The following is a 14,754-nucleotide window of genomic DNA, read 5'->3' as shown; positions in this document are numbered from 1 at the left end:
TCTAAAAGTCTGATCCTATATAAAATTATATAGTTTATTATATATAATTATATAGCTCTATGCACTGGCAAAACATAGGTGAAATTACCTGTGACAAGCCAACACAAGGATGTTGAATGACAAGTTCAAGGCTTTCTGAACAGATTTGTTCTAATATCACAGTAACTGGAAAGACAGAGTCAGGCAGTGTCAATTGTATCTTAACAGCTTTGTGAGGACTCCACGGAGCTCATCTACTACTCATCCTATAGAAGGTAGTCCAAATAATATTCCTTTTCCTGTTGGATACCTAACTGCCACATTCACCAACTCTGCTTGTTATAAACAAGCTACAAGTACAGTATATAAGATACCTGAACTGGATGTGTAATTTGGATATAAACTTAAATTTCCATAGGATTTTTACTGGCTTTCACAGCTGCAAAGCAGAACAGCCATCTAAGGATGAAGACATTTCTACCTGCACATACAGGGCTGAGCTATGTAATGTATACATGCCTGTATGCATGTAAATGCAAGGACTGTTTTCCAAGCACATCAGGAAAAGTGCCCAAAAGAGACAGGAAAATCTTGGATCATGACCCCTGACCCAGGAGAAAACTGCTCCAAAGGCCAGATCAACCCAACTGATCTAAAACTAAATCAACCTTATTTTCTTATTTAAAAAAGATAGCGACTACCTTAAAAGCAGAAGCATTGCTCAAGTGTAAAAAACAATGATACCCATAACTGTGCACTGAAAGAGCAACGCACACAGGGAAGTGCTGTATGCTGACTGACACACACGTGTCCACGCAAGTCCATGCTTCGAGTGAAGGTACAGATATCCAGCTGCACAGGTTGCCAGGTCTAGCTTCAGAACTCAAACTGAACAGCAGCACTGCCGATCTTCTCTCTTGCCACTTCTAGAAGCTCAGGATATGATTGAAGTGGCCCTGAAATGACAAAGTTTCATGTCGCTAAAAGTTACCTCATCCAAACCTGAAGTCTCTTCCTCCTCGGTGTATGAAGGAACTGATCCTTCCACTAACAACATCACAAATGTTCTCTTTTTGTCCCTGGAGGACCAGTGGACAACTAAAAAGTCTGGATAATAACAGGACTGTGTAGTGTAATCTGTGTCAGGAGCCACAGGAATGCTGTTACTTGGAATGAAGATACCTATACTCAAGCCAGATTTTTTCCCAATAAGTGGTCTCTGATACAGAAGAATTTACAAACTCTATAATGTTGTCACTGTAGTTCTGGAATACAACAAAACCCATGTCCTAATGTGCCAGTTTGGGGGGTAATCCCAAAATGTTCTTTTCTTTTGGGGCTTTTATTATTTAGGCAGCCACAGCTTCTCTGGGCACCCTGTGCCAGCGCCTCAGCACCCTCACAGGGAAGAGCTTCTGCCTAAGAGCTCATCTGTCTCCCCTCTGGCAGGTTAAAGCCATTCCCCTTGGCCTGTCCTACAGGCCCTTGTCAAAAGCCCCTCTCCAGCTTTCTTGTAGACCTCCTTGTTCACTATCATTAGCCATTATCTCTTCAGTGTTTTGGCATCCTCTCCAGGGCTAAAGAGTCATCACTGACAGATGACTGAGCTCACAGTCATCTGTCAGTGGGAGGTTCTAGTGCTGCTGCTGCACCATTACACCAGAGTGCACAGTGCCAAGGGGTGATGAGTTCAAACTAAAACAGGGGCAGTTCAGGTTAGATATAAGGAAGAAGTTCTTTGCTGTAAGGGTAGCTAGGCACTGGCACAAGGTGCTCAAAGAAGTGGTAAATCATAGAATCATAGAATAGTTAGGGTTGGAAAGGACCTTAAGATCATCTAGTTAAAACCCCTCTGCCATGGGCCACGTAAATGCTCCATCCCTGGCAGTGTTCAAGGCCAGGTCTGGTGTGAGGCATCCCTGCCCACAGCAAAGGGTTAGAACTAGATGAGCTTAGGGTTCTTTCCAACCCAAACTATTCCATAGTTCTGTAACTGCAACTACAGCCTAGAGAAATCAAATAAGCAATACAGGTTTTGAAGAGCTTTCTCTGGATGCCAGGAGGAGCCTGTGTGCAGGAGCTCAGGAGCCAGCACTGTGCAGCTGCCCAAATCCATGTGCTGCTCCTCAGAAAGCCAGGTTGTGCCAAGCTCTGACTGCAACTGGTTCTTTTGCTCCCTCATTTAGAACCAGCTCTGGTATGTCTACAGGGTATTACTTTTAGGCTGTGTCTATTTGTTGGAAAGGAAGTATCCAATTAGAGTTAAAAACAGGAGACAGAATGGGATTGCTGACTACTTTATTATGATCCAGAAACTCAAGGAAGATATAAAAAGGAGGGAGAGGAAGTTGGATGTCAGTGTTTGCTTCAGTTACTTCCTAAACTCTGCTTTTTAGAGTGAATCTGAAATATGTCTTCATACTCTCCATATTTTCCAACTGCTGCTGGAAACATATTAGTCTGTGCTCTGCTGGTGTAGCTCTGAAGTGCTAAATCAATCTGTCTTCTTTTATTTACATGCTTTATTCCTGAGCTGTGTAATTGTGGGTTTTATTAACTTTGTGTTTTATGGCTCTAATACTTAAGAACAAGTCTATCTTTTATGTCACAGAAAGAAGGTTAATATACTTACAGATTCTCCAGCAATACATCTTGGGCAAGGCTGAGCAGTACCTCTGCTTCCACGGTTTTCAAAAACCTCATGAACAAAGACACATGCATAACAAGAAGAGGGCAATTACTTGCAATGGTATTATAGAATGTATTTTAAACGTGTTCTTCTACAAACATAAGATGTTGTGGATGGTGTAAACATACCATTGAATTCTGCTTTGCCTTTGTAGCCCAAGGACCACAGTCAGAGGAGATTTTCTGTTTGGAATCCAGCTCCATGGCATAACCAAGCAGATGAGTCTCAGCCTCATTGGGGATGGTTTCTAGCTGCTTGCATGCTCGCTTCTGAAAGAGTCAAAAGCAGTATCATAGAACCATAGAATCATTAGGGTTGGAAAGGACCTTAAGATCATCAAGTTCCAACCCCCCTGCCATGGGCAGGGACATCTCACACTAAACCATCTCACCCAAGGCCTCGTCCAACCTGGTCTTGAACACTGCCAGTATGGACATGTCTTTGCAAGGAACAGGCCACTGAACCCAGGTTTTTGGGATTATTATTACTATTATTTATTGTTTATGACCAATAAGGCTCTTGCATTTACTTGGTAGAACCCTAAGTTAGTAACAGACCACCAGACACTAGGCCAGAAGTCCGCATCTTGCATTTAACGCCACACCTCGTGCTGATGTGGTGATCTCTGAGCAGGTCTCACTAAACATCTCTGTGCCTCACATTTAGAAACTGGAGATAAAATGCCACTGGGAAAAGAACATCATGTAGCATTAGTGTGGAACGTGGGAATGTGTTTATCAAAGGAGAGGAGCAGGGGAAGTCGTGCAAAATGACTAATTAAATCAAGGAAACGGAAGGAAAACCCTGGAGCTAAGTCAGACAGTTATGAAGAGATATGCTGTAATGATTTTTGTATCTTTCTCTGACTGTCACATTTTTACAGCTTTCCATTGCTATGTAATCCATTAATTATCACAGAATCCCAGAGTGGTTTAATTGGGACCTTGAAGCTCATTCAGTTCCAACCACTGCCATGGGCAGGGACACCTTCCACTAGAGCAGCTTGCTCTAAGCCCCATCCAACCTGGCCTTGAACACTGCCAGGGATGGGACATCCCTTCATGCTCTTGAAGCTCTAAGATGAGCTGTTATCTAGTACTGAATGACATCTGGATGTCCCATGAACCAAAAGCATCCTTCTCTGGAGGAAGGGCTGCCCTAAGCTGTCCTTCCCCATGTGCACAGCGACCCAGCACGAGCTTGGAAGTCCCAAGAAATGCTGCTTTACTGCTCTGTGAGAACTTAACTAAGGTTAAGATGCAATGGGAATGGCTTTAACCTCCAGAGGGGAAACTGAGCTGAGCTCTTAGGCAGAAGCTCTTCCCTGTGAGGGTGCTGAGGCGCTGGCACAGGGTGCCCAGAGAAGCTGTGGCTGCCCCATCCCTGGCAGTGTTCAAGGCCAGGTTGGACACAGGGGCTTGGAGCAAGCTGCTCTAGGGGAAGGGGTCCCTGCCTGTGGCAGGGGTTGGGGCTGGAGGAGCTTTAAGGCCCTTTCCAACACAAACCAGGCTGGGATGCTATGAAGTCTGAGGAAGACACCAACTGGAAACCCTAAGAAGGATATCCTTGGCCTGTGCCTGATATCCCATGCAAGGGGGAGGAACTACGTAAATCCCAGGGGCTCCTTGAAATTCTAACAGCAAATTAACAGGAAATTTCAACACTGACACAGACATTGCAGGGTCCAACTCTGAATTCCAGATACACCCACCTTTGAAATACTTTTCTGATGCCTTTCTGAACAAACTTTGTTTAAGGAATAACAATATTCCATCTCTTTCACAAGCATCTAATTTCACAGGCACAAGATATGTTGTCACAGAACTAACAGACTACTGAAGCATGGCAACTACATTTCAAATCTGAATATGTTATGCAAAACAAAAGTGGATCAATACAATGGGAACCTCAGCGGAAAACAGTTGAAACAAGAACACTACCAAGTGTTTGGATGGGAAATAAATCAAAAAGTGAAATATGTATTGTAGTAAGAAAGTGAATAATACAACAACGGAAAGTCTGAGAAGGTCCTCTAAAGATGGAGCAGCTTCCACTGGGAAAACATTCCTTTCTTGCTGAAGAACTCGTCCTTTATTAAAAGGTACAGCAGAGAAGTACAGCAGCATAACTAGGAAGATGTGTGAGATGAAGGAGAAAAGGGAAAGAAGTGACTTACTGCCATCCATTAGAAGAAATCTGGCTTATTAAAAATGAATTCAAGGTATTGTCTTTTGGGGGGGTTAAGATACTTGGCATGGAATTCAGCATACAGAATAGATGGTGCCACACTTGTCATGCCAATGCTGAGACAGTTGTGTGCATGTTTCTATCAGGAAGCTGGCTTCAAGGAAGACTTCACTCCCTTGAATCCCTTCTTTTAGGAGACAAACAATCAATACATTGAGCACTGCCAGGGATGGGGCAGCCACAGCTTCTCTGGGCACCCTGTGCCAGCGCCTCAGCACCCTCACAGGGAAGAGCTTCTGCCTAAGAGCTCATCTCAGTCTCCCCTCTGGCAGGTTAAAGCCATTCCCCTTGGACTGTCCCTACAGGCCCTTGTCCAAAGCCCCTCTCCAGGTTTCTTGTAGCCCTTTTAAGGCACTGGGAGCTGCTCTAAGGTCTCCCCTTAAGGAGCCTTCTCTTCTCCCATGCATGAATGGTCGTTCTACATCCAGCTTGGAAATGCAGTTTAAGACAAGTAACAGCAAATTATGTACTGCCCTAGAACAGGTAGAAAATGGGTCCTTCTGCCAAAAGGATATGCTGTAACTTTCTTTTCCAGCTGGGAAGTCCTGCAAAAACACATGTATTTTCATAGAATAAATCACAGAATCATAGAACGATTTGGGTTGGAAGGAACCTTAAAGCTCACCCAATTCCAACTCCCCTGTTACAGGCAGGGACACCTTCTACTATACCAGGTTGCTGAGGCCACGGATTTTCACTGATGCCAAAAGGATAAAGGCCTCACAGATGATGCTCTTCAGAGAAAGGCAAACTAAACTGCTGCAAAAACTAGCTGCATTGAAATAACTAATCTGAATGCAATGGGAAGTACTTTTAAGGACTATCACTTGCTTTCTTTGATTTAGCTGTAAGATTTGAAAGTTCTATAAATTCAGCATGTTCATCACATGCAATTTCTGGTTTGTTTAGCATATTCTTAGAAGCTAGGCTTGCTGCTGATCTGTGTTCCATAAGCAGCTGCCCTGTAGGCATAAACCAGGTCTCGTGCAGCACGGCTTTACTTGGTTTAGCTCTACTGGGTACCTTTATGGAAAGGCCAACAATGGCTATGTGTGGATGCTCCCTGTTGTAGCATCCAGCTCCCTATGAAAGAAGTGCAGATGGAATGTGAGTTTGGGTGAGCAGAAGGAATGTGAGGTCAGTGCAGGTCCCTATTCTGGGAAGCTTTGCTTCCATTCAAATCCAAACCAGAACATGCCACACAGATAGCTCTAGCCTTGAAAGTTACTACTTGTTATTTACCAGCCTCTAAATCCAAACGCCTTAAAAGCAGTAGGACATCAATGAGCTCTATCCTACGGCAAGATTCAGAAATACGTGCAAATAACTACATCAAGGTACAAAAGGCAAAAGGAAACCATATGTACAGATCTACAACGTGCAGCAGGAGCTGAGGGAGAGCAGAAAAACCCGTGGGGAATCTTCCCCAGTTACAACAGCTACTAGCACAGACATTGCATGACAATGGCAACCAATAAAAGGAGGATTAGGATGTGGTTGTCTCCCCAAATCCAGGGCTCAGCCTGGCCCCGCTTGCTTCCTTCAGCAGAGCTCTCTCTGCAAAGCCCAGCTACAGCATTCGTAAGGAGTGCAAGCCCCAGTCCCAGCACCTTCAAACCAAACAGAGCAGATGTCCAAGGAGAAGGGCAGCAGATCTTCTAGCATTAGACCTAAAACGTGCAGGCCTCCGTGAGAGCTGTATGAGATACAAAGTGCAGCACCTTGCCTGTGTTGTGCTCGGGCTCATGCTGTTAGCTAAAATCAGACACAGCTGCCAGTTATTTAGCTAAGAAATCCCTACACCACAGTGAGGAGGTACTCCGAGGTGGAGACAGTGAGAAGGGTTAAGTGCAGATGTTTCACCTTGTGTCTGTGACAGAGCCAGGACTGCAGCAGCTCAAGTAAATGCATTAAGCTGTGATGACGCAGTTGTAATCCAGACCGTAACAACTGCCCTATAGGATAAAACAAGCTCTAACGTCTTGTCCAGGCTACTCTACACAGTAAATGTACTCTAATGAATGTTCTCTTTTAAAACTACCTTACAGAGCTTGACATATGTTTTCTGCTACCTACAGAGGTGGAGACAGCGATTCAGAGTCTCTGTCATAGAAGTTCCAGAAGAATTTCATCTGGTCTCCAGACAACTGGCCTGTGAGTGACTTTTTTAGGGGTAAAGCTGCAATTCATGAACTGGAAGAACGTTCTTATTCACCTCTCCAACCTCAAAAACCAGGAAAAGAGAGATTCCTTCTTTCCTATGTTACCTTATCAGTCACAGTCCAAGTTCACTGCTCCTCCTCTCCTCTACAAATGGTGTTTCTCTGGGGAGATGTCAGCCCCAAACTGCACAAGTTTTTGCTCATGTCACACACAAACAGGGATGCTCAAGTAACAGAAGGGGAGAGTGTGAACACCAGGATAAGGCTTTCTGGGAACTCGACACCTTTCCAAAGTTAGCAGCTTGGCACTTACTAGGACGGAAGATGCTTACAAGCTGCTGGAGGAGAAACACCTTGTTGGAATGAATCCCATTGGAGAAACACACATGAGCTTAGCTGAAATGGAAAAATTATTCCAGAAGCCCAAAGTATGAATGCTCCACAGAGCAGTGCTGGGAAGCACCTCTTGGAGCCAGGACAGCAGGAGAGTGTGCGTCTGCAAACCAGAACCGCCCCCCGCTGCACCCACACAGCGTGAGCTGTGCTCAGGGAGGGGATCCTGCCCCTCTGCTGCGCTCTGGGGAGACCCCCCCCCCCCCTGCAGCCCTGATCCAGCTCTGGGGCAGCAGCACAAGAGGGACGTGGAGCTGTTGGAGAGAGGCCAGAGGAGGCCATGGAGATGCTGCAAGGGCTGGAGCAGCTCTGCTCTGGAGCCAGGCTGAGAGAGCTGGGCTGGGGCAGCCTGGAGAAGAGAAGGCTCCTGAAGGGGAGACCTGAGAGCAGCTCCAGTGGCTGAAGGGGCTGCAGGAAAGCTGGAGAGGGGCTTGGGACAAGGGATGTAGGGACAGGCCAAGGGGAATGGCTTTAACCTGCCTGAGGGGAGACTGAGATGAGCTCTTAGGCAGAAGCTCTTCCCTGTGAGGGTGCTGAGGCGCTGGCACAGGGTGCCCAGAGAAGCTGTGGCTGCCCCATCCCTGGCAGTGTTCAAGGCCAGGTTGGACACAGGGGCTTGGAGCAAGCTGCTCTAGTGGAAGGGGTCCCTGCCCGTGGCAGGGGTTGGAGCTGGAGGAGCTTTAAGGTCCCTCCCAACACAAACCAGGCTGGGATTCGATGCAGTAGCATTTATGATGCCCCCACGTGCAAAAGTGTACCAGCAATAGTAACAGCAGCGATAATAAATGATCGTTCAGTGGAATTCCTCTCAAAACTCCCCGAGCACACGTGCACGCTCCCGGTCTCCCTGCGGACCACAGCCCGATGCACTCCCACAGCGGCACCAGTCCCGCCGGGGACGCATTTACAGCGGGTGTGGGGAGCAAGGGCCGCCGTCCCCGCCGCCTTCCGCTCCGCTCCGCTCCCCAGCACCGGCCCGGCCCGGCCCGGCCCCGCTCCGCCGCGGCGCCGCTCCGGGCCAGCGGCCTCCCCGCCAGGCCGGCGCTGAGCGCGGGACCCACCGGGCCCGGTGAGGGGGCGCGGGCTGCGCCCCGGGACCCGCCGCGGCCCCGCCGGAGAGGCCGCTCCCGCCGCCGAGTTTGCGACGGGCTCCGCGGGCCCGGCCCGACCCCACCGCCCCCTCCCGGTGTGCACACGATCGGAACTCACACGCTCCGGCTCCCCCGGGTCCGGGTCCGGTGTGCGCAGCGCCCCGATCCGCCGGTCCCCCCGGGCGGGCAGCGGCAGCGCAGCCATGTCTGCGGGGCGGGGCGGGGCGGGGCGGGACGGGACGGGACAGCGGCCTCCAGGGCCCCACAGCCCCGCCACCGCCCCGGGCAGGGCCGCCCCAGCGGGGCGGAGCGAGGCCGGGCCTGGGCCAGCCGCAGCCGGTGACATGGGGCAGGCAGTACGGTGGCCGCTTTGCGTTCACCGGGCAGCGAGGAACCGCCACCGGCTTCCTCCGGACCGGAGCCCCAGGGAGGGGAGGGACGAGCTGAGGTCACCGGGAGCGCTGGTGATGGTGGTTCAGCACGACCAGTTCTGTCAATTCGCGGTTTATTATAACTGAGCGTTCCTTAACTCGGCAGTGAAAGATGAGAGGGGAGATTGAGATGAGACCACCGGAGCAGCTTGCTCCAAGCCCCTGTGTCCAACCTGGCCTTGAACACTGCCAGGGATGGGGCAGCCACAGCTTCTCTGGGCACCCTGTGCCAGCGCCTCAGCACCCTCACAGGGAAGAGCTTCTGCCTAAGAGCTCATCTCAGTCTCCCCTCGGGCAGGTTAAAGCCATTCCCCTTGGCCTGTCCCTACATCCCTTGTCCCAAGCCCCTCTCCATCTTTCCTGCAGCCCCTTCAGGCACTGGAGCTGCTCTCAGGTCTCCCCTTCAGGAGCCTTCTCTTCTCCAGACTGACCCAGCCCAGCTCTCTCAGCCTGGCTCCAGAGCAGAGCTGCTCCAGCCCTCGCAGCAGCTCCATGGCCTGCTCTGGACTCCCTCGTCGTCCCTCTTGTGTTTGAGGACCCAGAGTCCTTTGCTATACTTCTGCTGGGTCTTGAGGCCAGCACAGGACGATATCCTCCTGCAGGAGGGTGTAATGCACTGCTTGTCTTTTTTGCTCTGCTAAATCAAGCTGTTTTGCAGGAGAGAACACGTATTATCAAGCTATCCCTGGCATTCATTCTGTCTGGAGCTTATTCTTCACTAGGGATCCAGTTGTATTTACTGTATGTGCTCTGTCACAGCCTTTGAGCCTGAGGCCGTATCACAATAAAATAATCCACAGATTCCTCTTTTAATTTAGCATTTGACATGCCTGATGGAAAACCAGCCCCAAACCTGGGTAATCCAGTTTGCAGAACACGTGAAGCATAAGTCGTTCCAGAGGTTGAACAAAACCCAAATCCATTCACATCAAATCAGATTTATTTCATTATTTCAAAGCCACCTTCCAGTTCCACCCCCAGAGCCCAGTTACGTGCCTTGCCAGTACAGCGAGCACTGTGGACTGCCTTACCCTTCATATTCACACGCTTAGAACAACAGGATACACTATAAAAAGCATGGGTTTTGTGCCCCACCCATCTCAATGTGTCAGCAGATGGCAGGGGATCCTCTTCTGCAGGTGCCAGTCTCATCTGCTGTGTGAACCATGGTGGGAAGTGGTACCTGTGCGAACAGAGCATCACTGCCCTCCAGCCATGGATCTCCTTGGAAGGAGAAAAAGCTTCACTTTGCTAAGAGGAGGATGAAGAATATGAGAGGTCCCTTCAGAACTGCAAAGAGCGGCCATGCAGATCCAAAAGGGTGATTTGGGGATGTGATTCATTCCTTCCGCTGGGAAGGCCTGAAGGAAAACCACAAGTCACCAGATCTGAAGAGTTCAGTAGCAAAGGCAGAGGATGTACAATTTACAAACCTCTTCAAGACATCTTGTGAACTAAGAACGTGATGTTTTCAGTTAGGGATGCACTTTGGCTCCTGCAAGTGAGACCTGACCAAAACGCCCTCCAGCAAAAGCATGGAGATTTACTCTGGTTGTCAGTGGTAGCTTGTTGCCATCCACACGTATCCACATTTGCACTTGCTAGATTCATAGTCCTTTGCCTCTTGGGACTTGAATGACTTTTATCTGGAATAGTTTGACGTTTGTTTTTTTTTTTTTTTTCAGAGAAATTACTTTTTACCACCCCAAAATTCCATTCTTGGATTTGCTGTTCTTGTCTCCTGAGAAACTCACAAGTCTTCTCCTTCTTTTTCTCCATTTGCTCAGTTATTTCCCTTTATTCCATTAAGCTAATTTGCTAACTGTTTCTTCGTGCTGTCTCTGCTGTTAGCTCCATCATTTTGTGGAGTACCATGTAATGTAACTGGAGGATAATTTCATGGAATCATTTCACAGAATCAACCAGGTTGGAAAAGACCTTCAAGATCATCAAGTCCAACCTTAACCCCACCACTAACCCATGGCACTGAGGCCTCGTCTCCACGGTGTGTGAACACTTGCAGGGATGGTGACTGCAGCCCTGCCCTGGGCAGCCTGTTCCAATGCCTGAGCACCCTCTGGGGCAGGAATTGTTCCTCAGCTCCATCTAAACCTGCCCTGGGGCAGCTTGAGGCCGTTTCCTCTTGTCCCATCCCTTGTTCCTTGGGAGCAGAACCCAGCTCCCTCCTGGCTCCATCCTCCTGCCAGGCAGTTGTAGGGAGTGATAACGTCCACCCTGAGCCTTCTCTTCTTCAGAAGAGGATTTGGATTGGAAGGGACCCCTTGAGAGGATCATGTTTGCCCTCAGTAAATAGATTTGGTCACAAACCTGTCACACCTTCCAACCTGTTTCCTCGCACACCTCAGCAGAGTGCTGCTGGAGAAAGGCTCTGGGAACTCTGTGGTTACAGAAGTGTTTAGTTCTTTTTTATCTCCTTGGTCCAAAGCTGACTGATACCTCCAGGTCTTCAACCGGGACCTTAATTTGACCGTTTTCCTAGAGGAAAATGTCAGTATTTCCATGTTTGCTGTATCAGATTTCCTGTTAAACTCCCCCTCATTTTGTTTAATTCTGTGTATACAACTCTTACTGACATTTAATCAAGAAAACTTCTGACCTCTCATAGCCTTTTCCCACTGCTATTCCACTAAGACCTGACAAGTCTTGAAGTGAATTCCTGTCTTCTTGTGGAATATTTGCTCTTTGTTTGGCCATGTTCATACCAAACCATCTCTTCAACTGCCAAACCTATACACTCTAACAGGTCAAAGAGGTTTTAATTTCACCTCATGTCTTGCATCCAGAAGGATGCACATCCACAATATAATGTTGGACCACAGTTCTGCTTATTGCATAAGGTGTCTCCAGAGCTCTCCTGTGTTTTCTTACCCATGTCAGTGCCCTCTTACTGGCTTTTGCTCTCTCATTACTGTGAGTTTTTTGTTCTCATCTGAATCTGTCACTTTCACTCTTTATAACCTTATGATACATTCTTATTATGAAGAAGCTCTTCCCTGTGAGGGTGCTGAGGCGCTGGCACAGGGTGCCCAGAGAAGCTGTGGCTGCCCCATCCCTGGCAGTGTTCAAGGTCAGGCTGGACACAGGGGCTTGGAGCAAGATGCTCTAGTGGAAAGTGTCCCTGCCCGTGGCAGGGGTTGGAGCTGGAGGAGCTTTAAGGTCCCTTCCAACACAAACCAGGCTGGGATTCTGGGATTCTGTGTTTAGGGCTTTCCAAACCCTCTAGAAGAAAGTAGGACATTAACGAATCCTATGAACCAACAAGGATGGTGTGAATAGGACACATGTATGGAATCTCATCTTGGCTTCAGTGAAAGGAGGCTGTCAACTCTGGATACCTCTTGCTACATGGCAAACAGTTCTGCCTTGATTTACCATGATTTGTTAAGGAGGGAGAGAACTTCTATGTTAATTATGCCATCAGTGGTAACAGTCAAGGCCCCTGGGGAAAAATATCCTCAAAAATAATTTTATGAATCAAAGAAATCTGTTTTAATATAAATTTTAATTTGACTTTGAATGCAGCCAATTCCTTCAAACAGAGGAGTCAATCTTCATTGGCAGTCTAGTAAATCTCTGTGATTGAGATTCAGGCTGGTTTTGCAAGAATCATCAACCCCCTGCAATTCTTCATCACTTTTTGTAGAAATGAGACATGAAGTTAATACCGAATAAAAGTCTTTTGTAACAAAGGATGGACTCAATTCTCCAACGTGTACCTGATGGTGTGTCAGAATAAAGAAATGCTGTGATCAGATAAAACAAGAAAAGGTGTTACTTAGGTGTATTCATAGAATCACAGAATCGTAGAATAGTTAGGGTTGGAAAGGACCTTAAGATCATCCAGTTCCAATCCCCCTGCCATGGGCAGGGACACCTCACACTAAACCATGGCACCCAAGGCTCTGTCCAACCTGGCCTTAAACACTGCCAGGGATGGAGCATTCACAGCTTCCCTGGGCAACCCATTCCAGTGCCTCAGCACCCTCACAGGAAAGAATTTCCTCCTTATATCCAATCTAAACTTCCCCTGTTTAAGTTTGAACCCATTACCCCTTGTCCTGTCACTACAGTCCCTAATGAAGAGTCCCTCCCCAGCATCCCTATAGGCCCCCTTCAGATACTGGAAGGCTGCTCTGAGGTCTCCCCACAACCTTCTCCAGGCTGAACAGCCCCAACTTCCTCAGCCTGTCTTCATACAGGAGATATTCCAAAGACATGAGGGTATTCCAAAGATATTAGGGTTTTTTTTTATGCTGTAATAAATATTTCTGTATCAAGTAAATATATTTCTATGTATATATATCCCGATCACTTAGCAACTTCAAACTGGAATGGCATAGTCTCTCTCCTTTTCCATCACTGTCTAACGCTCAGGAAAATAGTATTAAGTCCTACTAACTTTTCTTCCACACATAAAGCTGTGAGTTCAGGGACTGGTGGATGAGAATGATGTTAAAACACATCAATATTTTACAGGGAATTCCCAGCTTGAATACAACAGAGTAAAACCTGTGTCTGCGAGGAGCACGCATATCAGTGCAACACGGTAATGAACAAATGTAAGGCCATGACACAGTCCTCTTGTGAACCAACTCACTCTGGCAGGGCTGGAAACCCCCCGTGGTGCTCAGGAGTGATCACCCATGCTGCTGCCTTGTGCTCTGCCTTCAGCTTTGCTCTCTTGCAGTTCGGGTATCGCCTCTGTTGTCAAGTTCTTTGCAACCCGAGGTGAGCAGTAGATCAACTGGGCACTATGGGAGCCTTGCCAGATTAATTTGGCCTGCTGCCTGTTGTTCAATCTGGAGTCATTGAGCCCCGGGTTTCCCTGGGACCATGCTGCCAAATACTCCATATGGGATGCCCAGAAATATTGCCTAACGTTCGGGAGATTTAGTTCTCCTGCGTCTCAATAGGCCTATACATTTTTAACAGCAATCCTTGTTTTTCCCTTCCAAATGAACCTTGAAAAGGTCTTGTGAACCTTATTAAATAATGGGGTCTTAAATTATGTGACATAGCTGTGGTTGACATAGGCTACAGAGATGCACATTTATCTCCAGAAGTTACAGTTGTCCTAGAGCTGATGCAGGGCAAGTCATTCCCAGTGTGTGATGGTGTCATTGAGCTTTGGCCAAAGGAATAGAGCACGCTTTAACCCTCCATCCCAACCTGGCATCACCAGAATAGCATATGGAATACGGTATCTAGTGCTGAATTCCTTCCCAGTGAAAAAGTAGCTCAAGTGGTTGAAAATGGGTCAGGCAACTGCACGAACAATACGGGCAAGAAATAATAAACCAAGAGTGAATGTGGCTGGAACAGAGCATTTTACTACTGCAAAACCCACAGTCTTCTCCATGAACATCTTCAATAGAGCAGAACTGTGGAGATCAAACAGGATGAACATTGTGTGTGGTACTGGGGAACCTGGAAGGCAGAAGAATTTACCATTAGAAAACAGATTTGTCTGTGGAATTACATATTTTAGTCTTATTAATGGCTCAGTGCTGTGTCCTGTGTCACTCTGCACGGTCTAATGGTTTCCATGAGGAATGAAGGAGCAGCAGGAGGAGGTTACATGCTATTTGCTCAATGTTCTAGATTATTTAATACGGAGTTTTTTAATGATCCGAAATCTAAAATCAAATTAGGCAACTGTGGGACTTATTTAACAAAAAATGAGAATTTAAGCAACATTATTTTCTTTGGAACAAATATTTTATAGAGTGAAAATAACTGTC

At 47.4% G+C, this 14,754-nt stretch overlaps 1 protein-coding gene across 1 annotated transcript; it reads right to left on the bottom strand.

Moving 5' to 3' along the window:
- Positions 1–765: 765 nt before the first annotated feature.
- CUNH10orf143 (chromosome unknown C10orf143 homolog) lies at positions 766–8,779 on the bottom strand. Its single transcript, XM_061478695.1, has 4 exons — positions 8,680–8,779; positions 2,797–2,937; positions 2,612–2,677; positions 766–935 (listed from the first exon to the last, which is right to left on the bottom strand). Exons 1-4 carry the CDS (start codon positions 8,764–8,766, stop codon positions 906–908), a joined length of 324 nt encoding a protein of 107 aa, XP_061334679.1. The 5' UTR covers positions 8,767–8,779; the 3' UTR covers positions 766–905.
- Between the last annotated feature and the right edge of the window lie 5,975 nt (positions 8,780–14,754).

The sequence above is a fragment of the Pezoporus flaviventris genome, unplaced genomic scaffold, assembly GCF_033815535.1.
Source record: "Pezoporus flaviventris isolate CSIRO_AGI_PZ_B2104156 unplaced genomic scaffold, CSIRO_AGI_Pfla_v1 ptg000129l, whole genome shotgun sequence".
NCBI lineage: Eukaryota > Metazoa > Chordata > Aves > Psittaciformes > Psittacidae > Pezoporus > Pezoporus flaviventris.
Note: the sequence above shows the minus strand (reverse complement) of the source record. Positions and strands in the feature narration are given on the sequence as shown.

Excerpts from the sequence above, each read along its gene's own strand:
- CUNH10orf143 (XM_061478695.1), bottom strand. The coding sequence starts at position 8,766 with ATGGCTGCGCTGCCGCTGCCCGCCCGGGGGGACCGGCGGATCGGGGCG. Across the intron at positions 2,938-8,679 it reads ACCCGGGGGAGCCGGAGCGT|AAGCGAGCATGCAAGCAGCT; the intron begins GTGAGTTCCGAT and ends TGACTCTTTCAG. Across the intron at positions 936-2,611 it reads GATGTATTGCTGGAGAATCT|GGCCACTTCAATCATATCCT; the intron begins GTAAGTATATTA and ends TTGTCATTTCAG.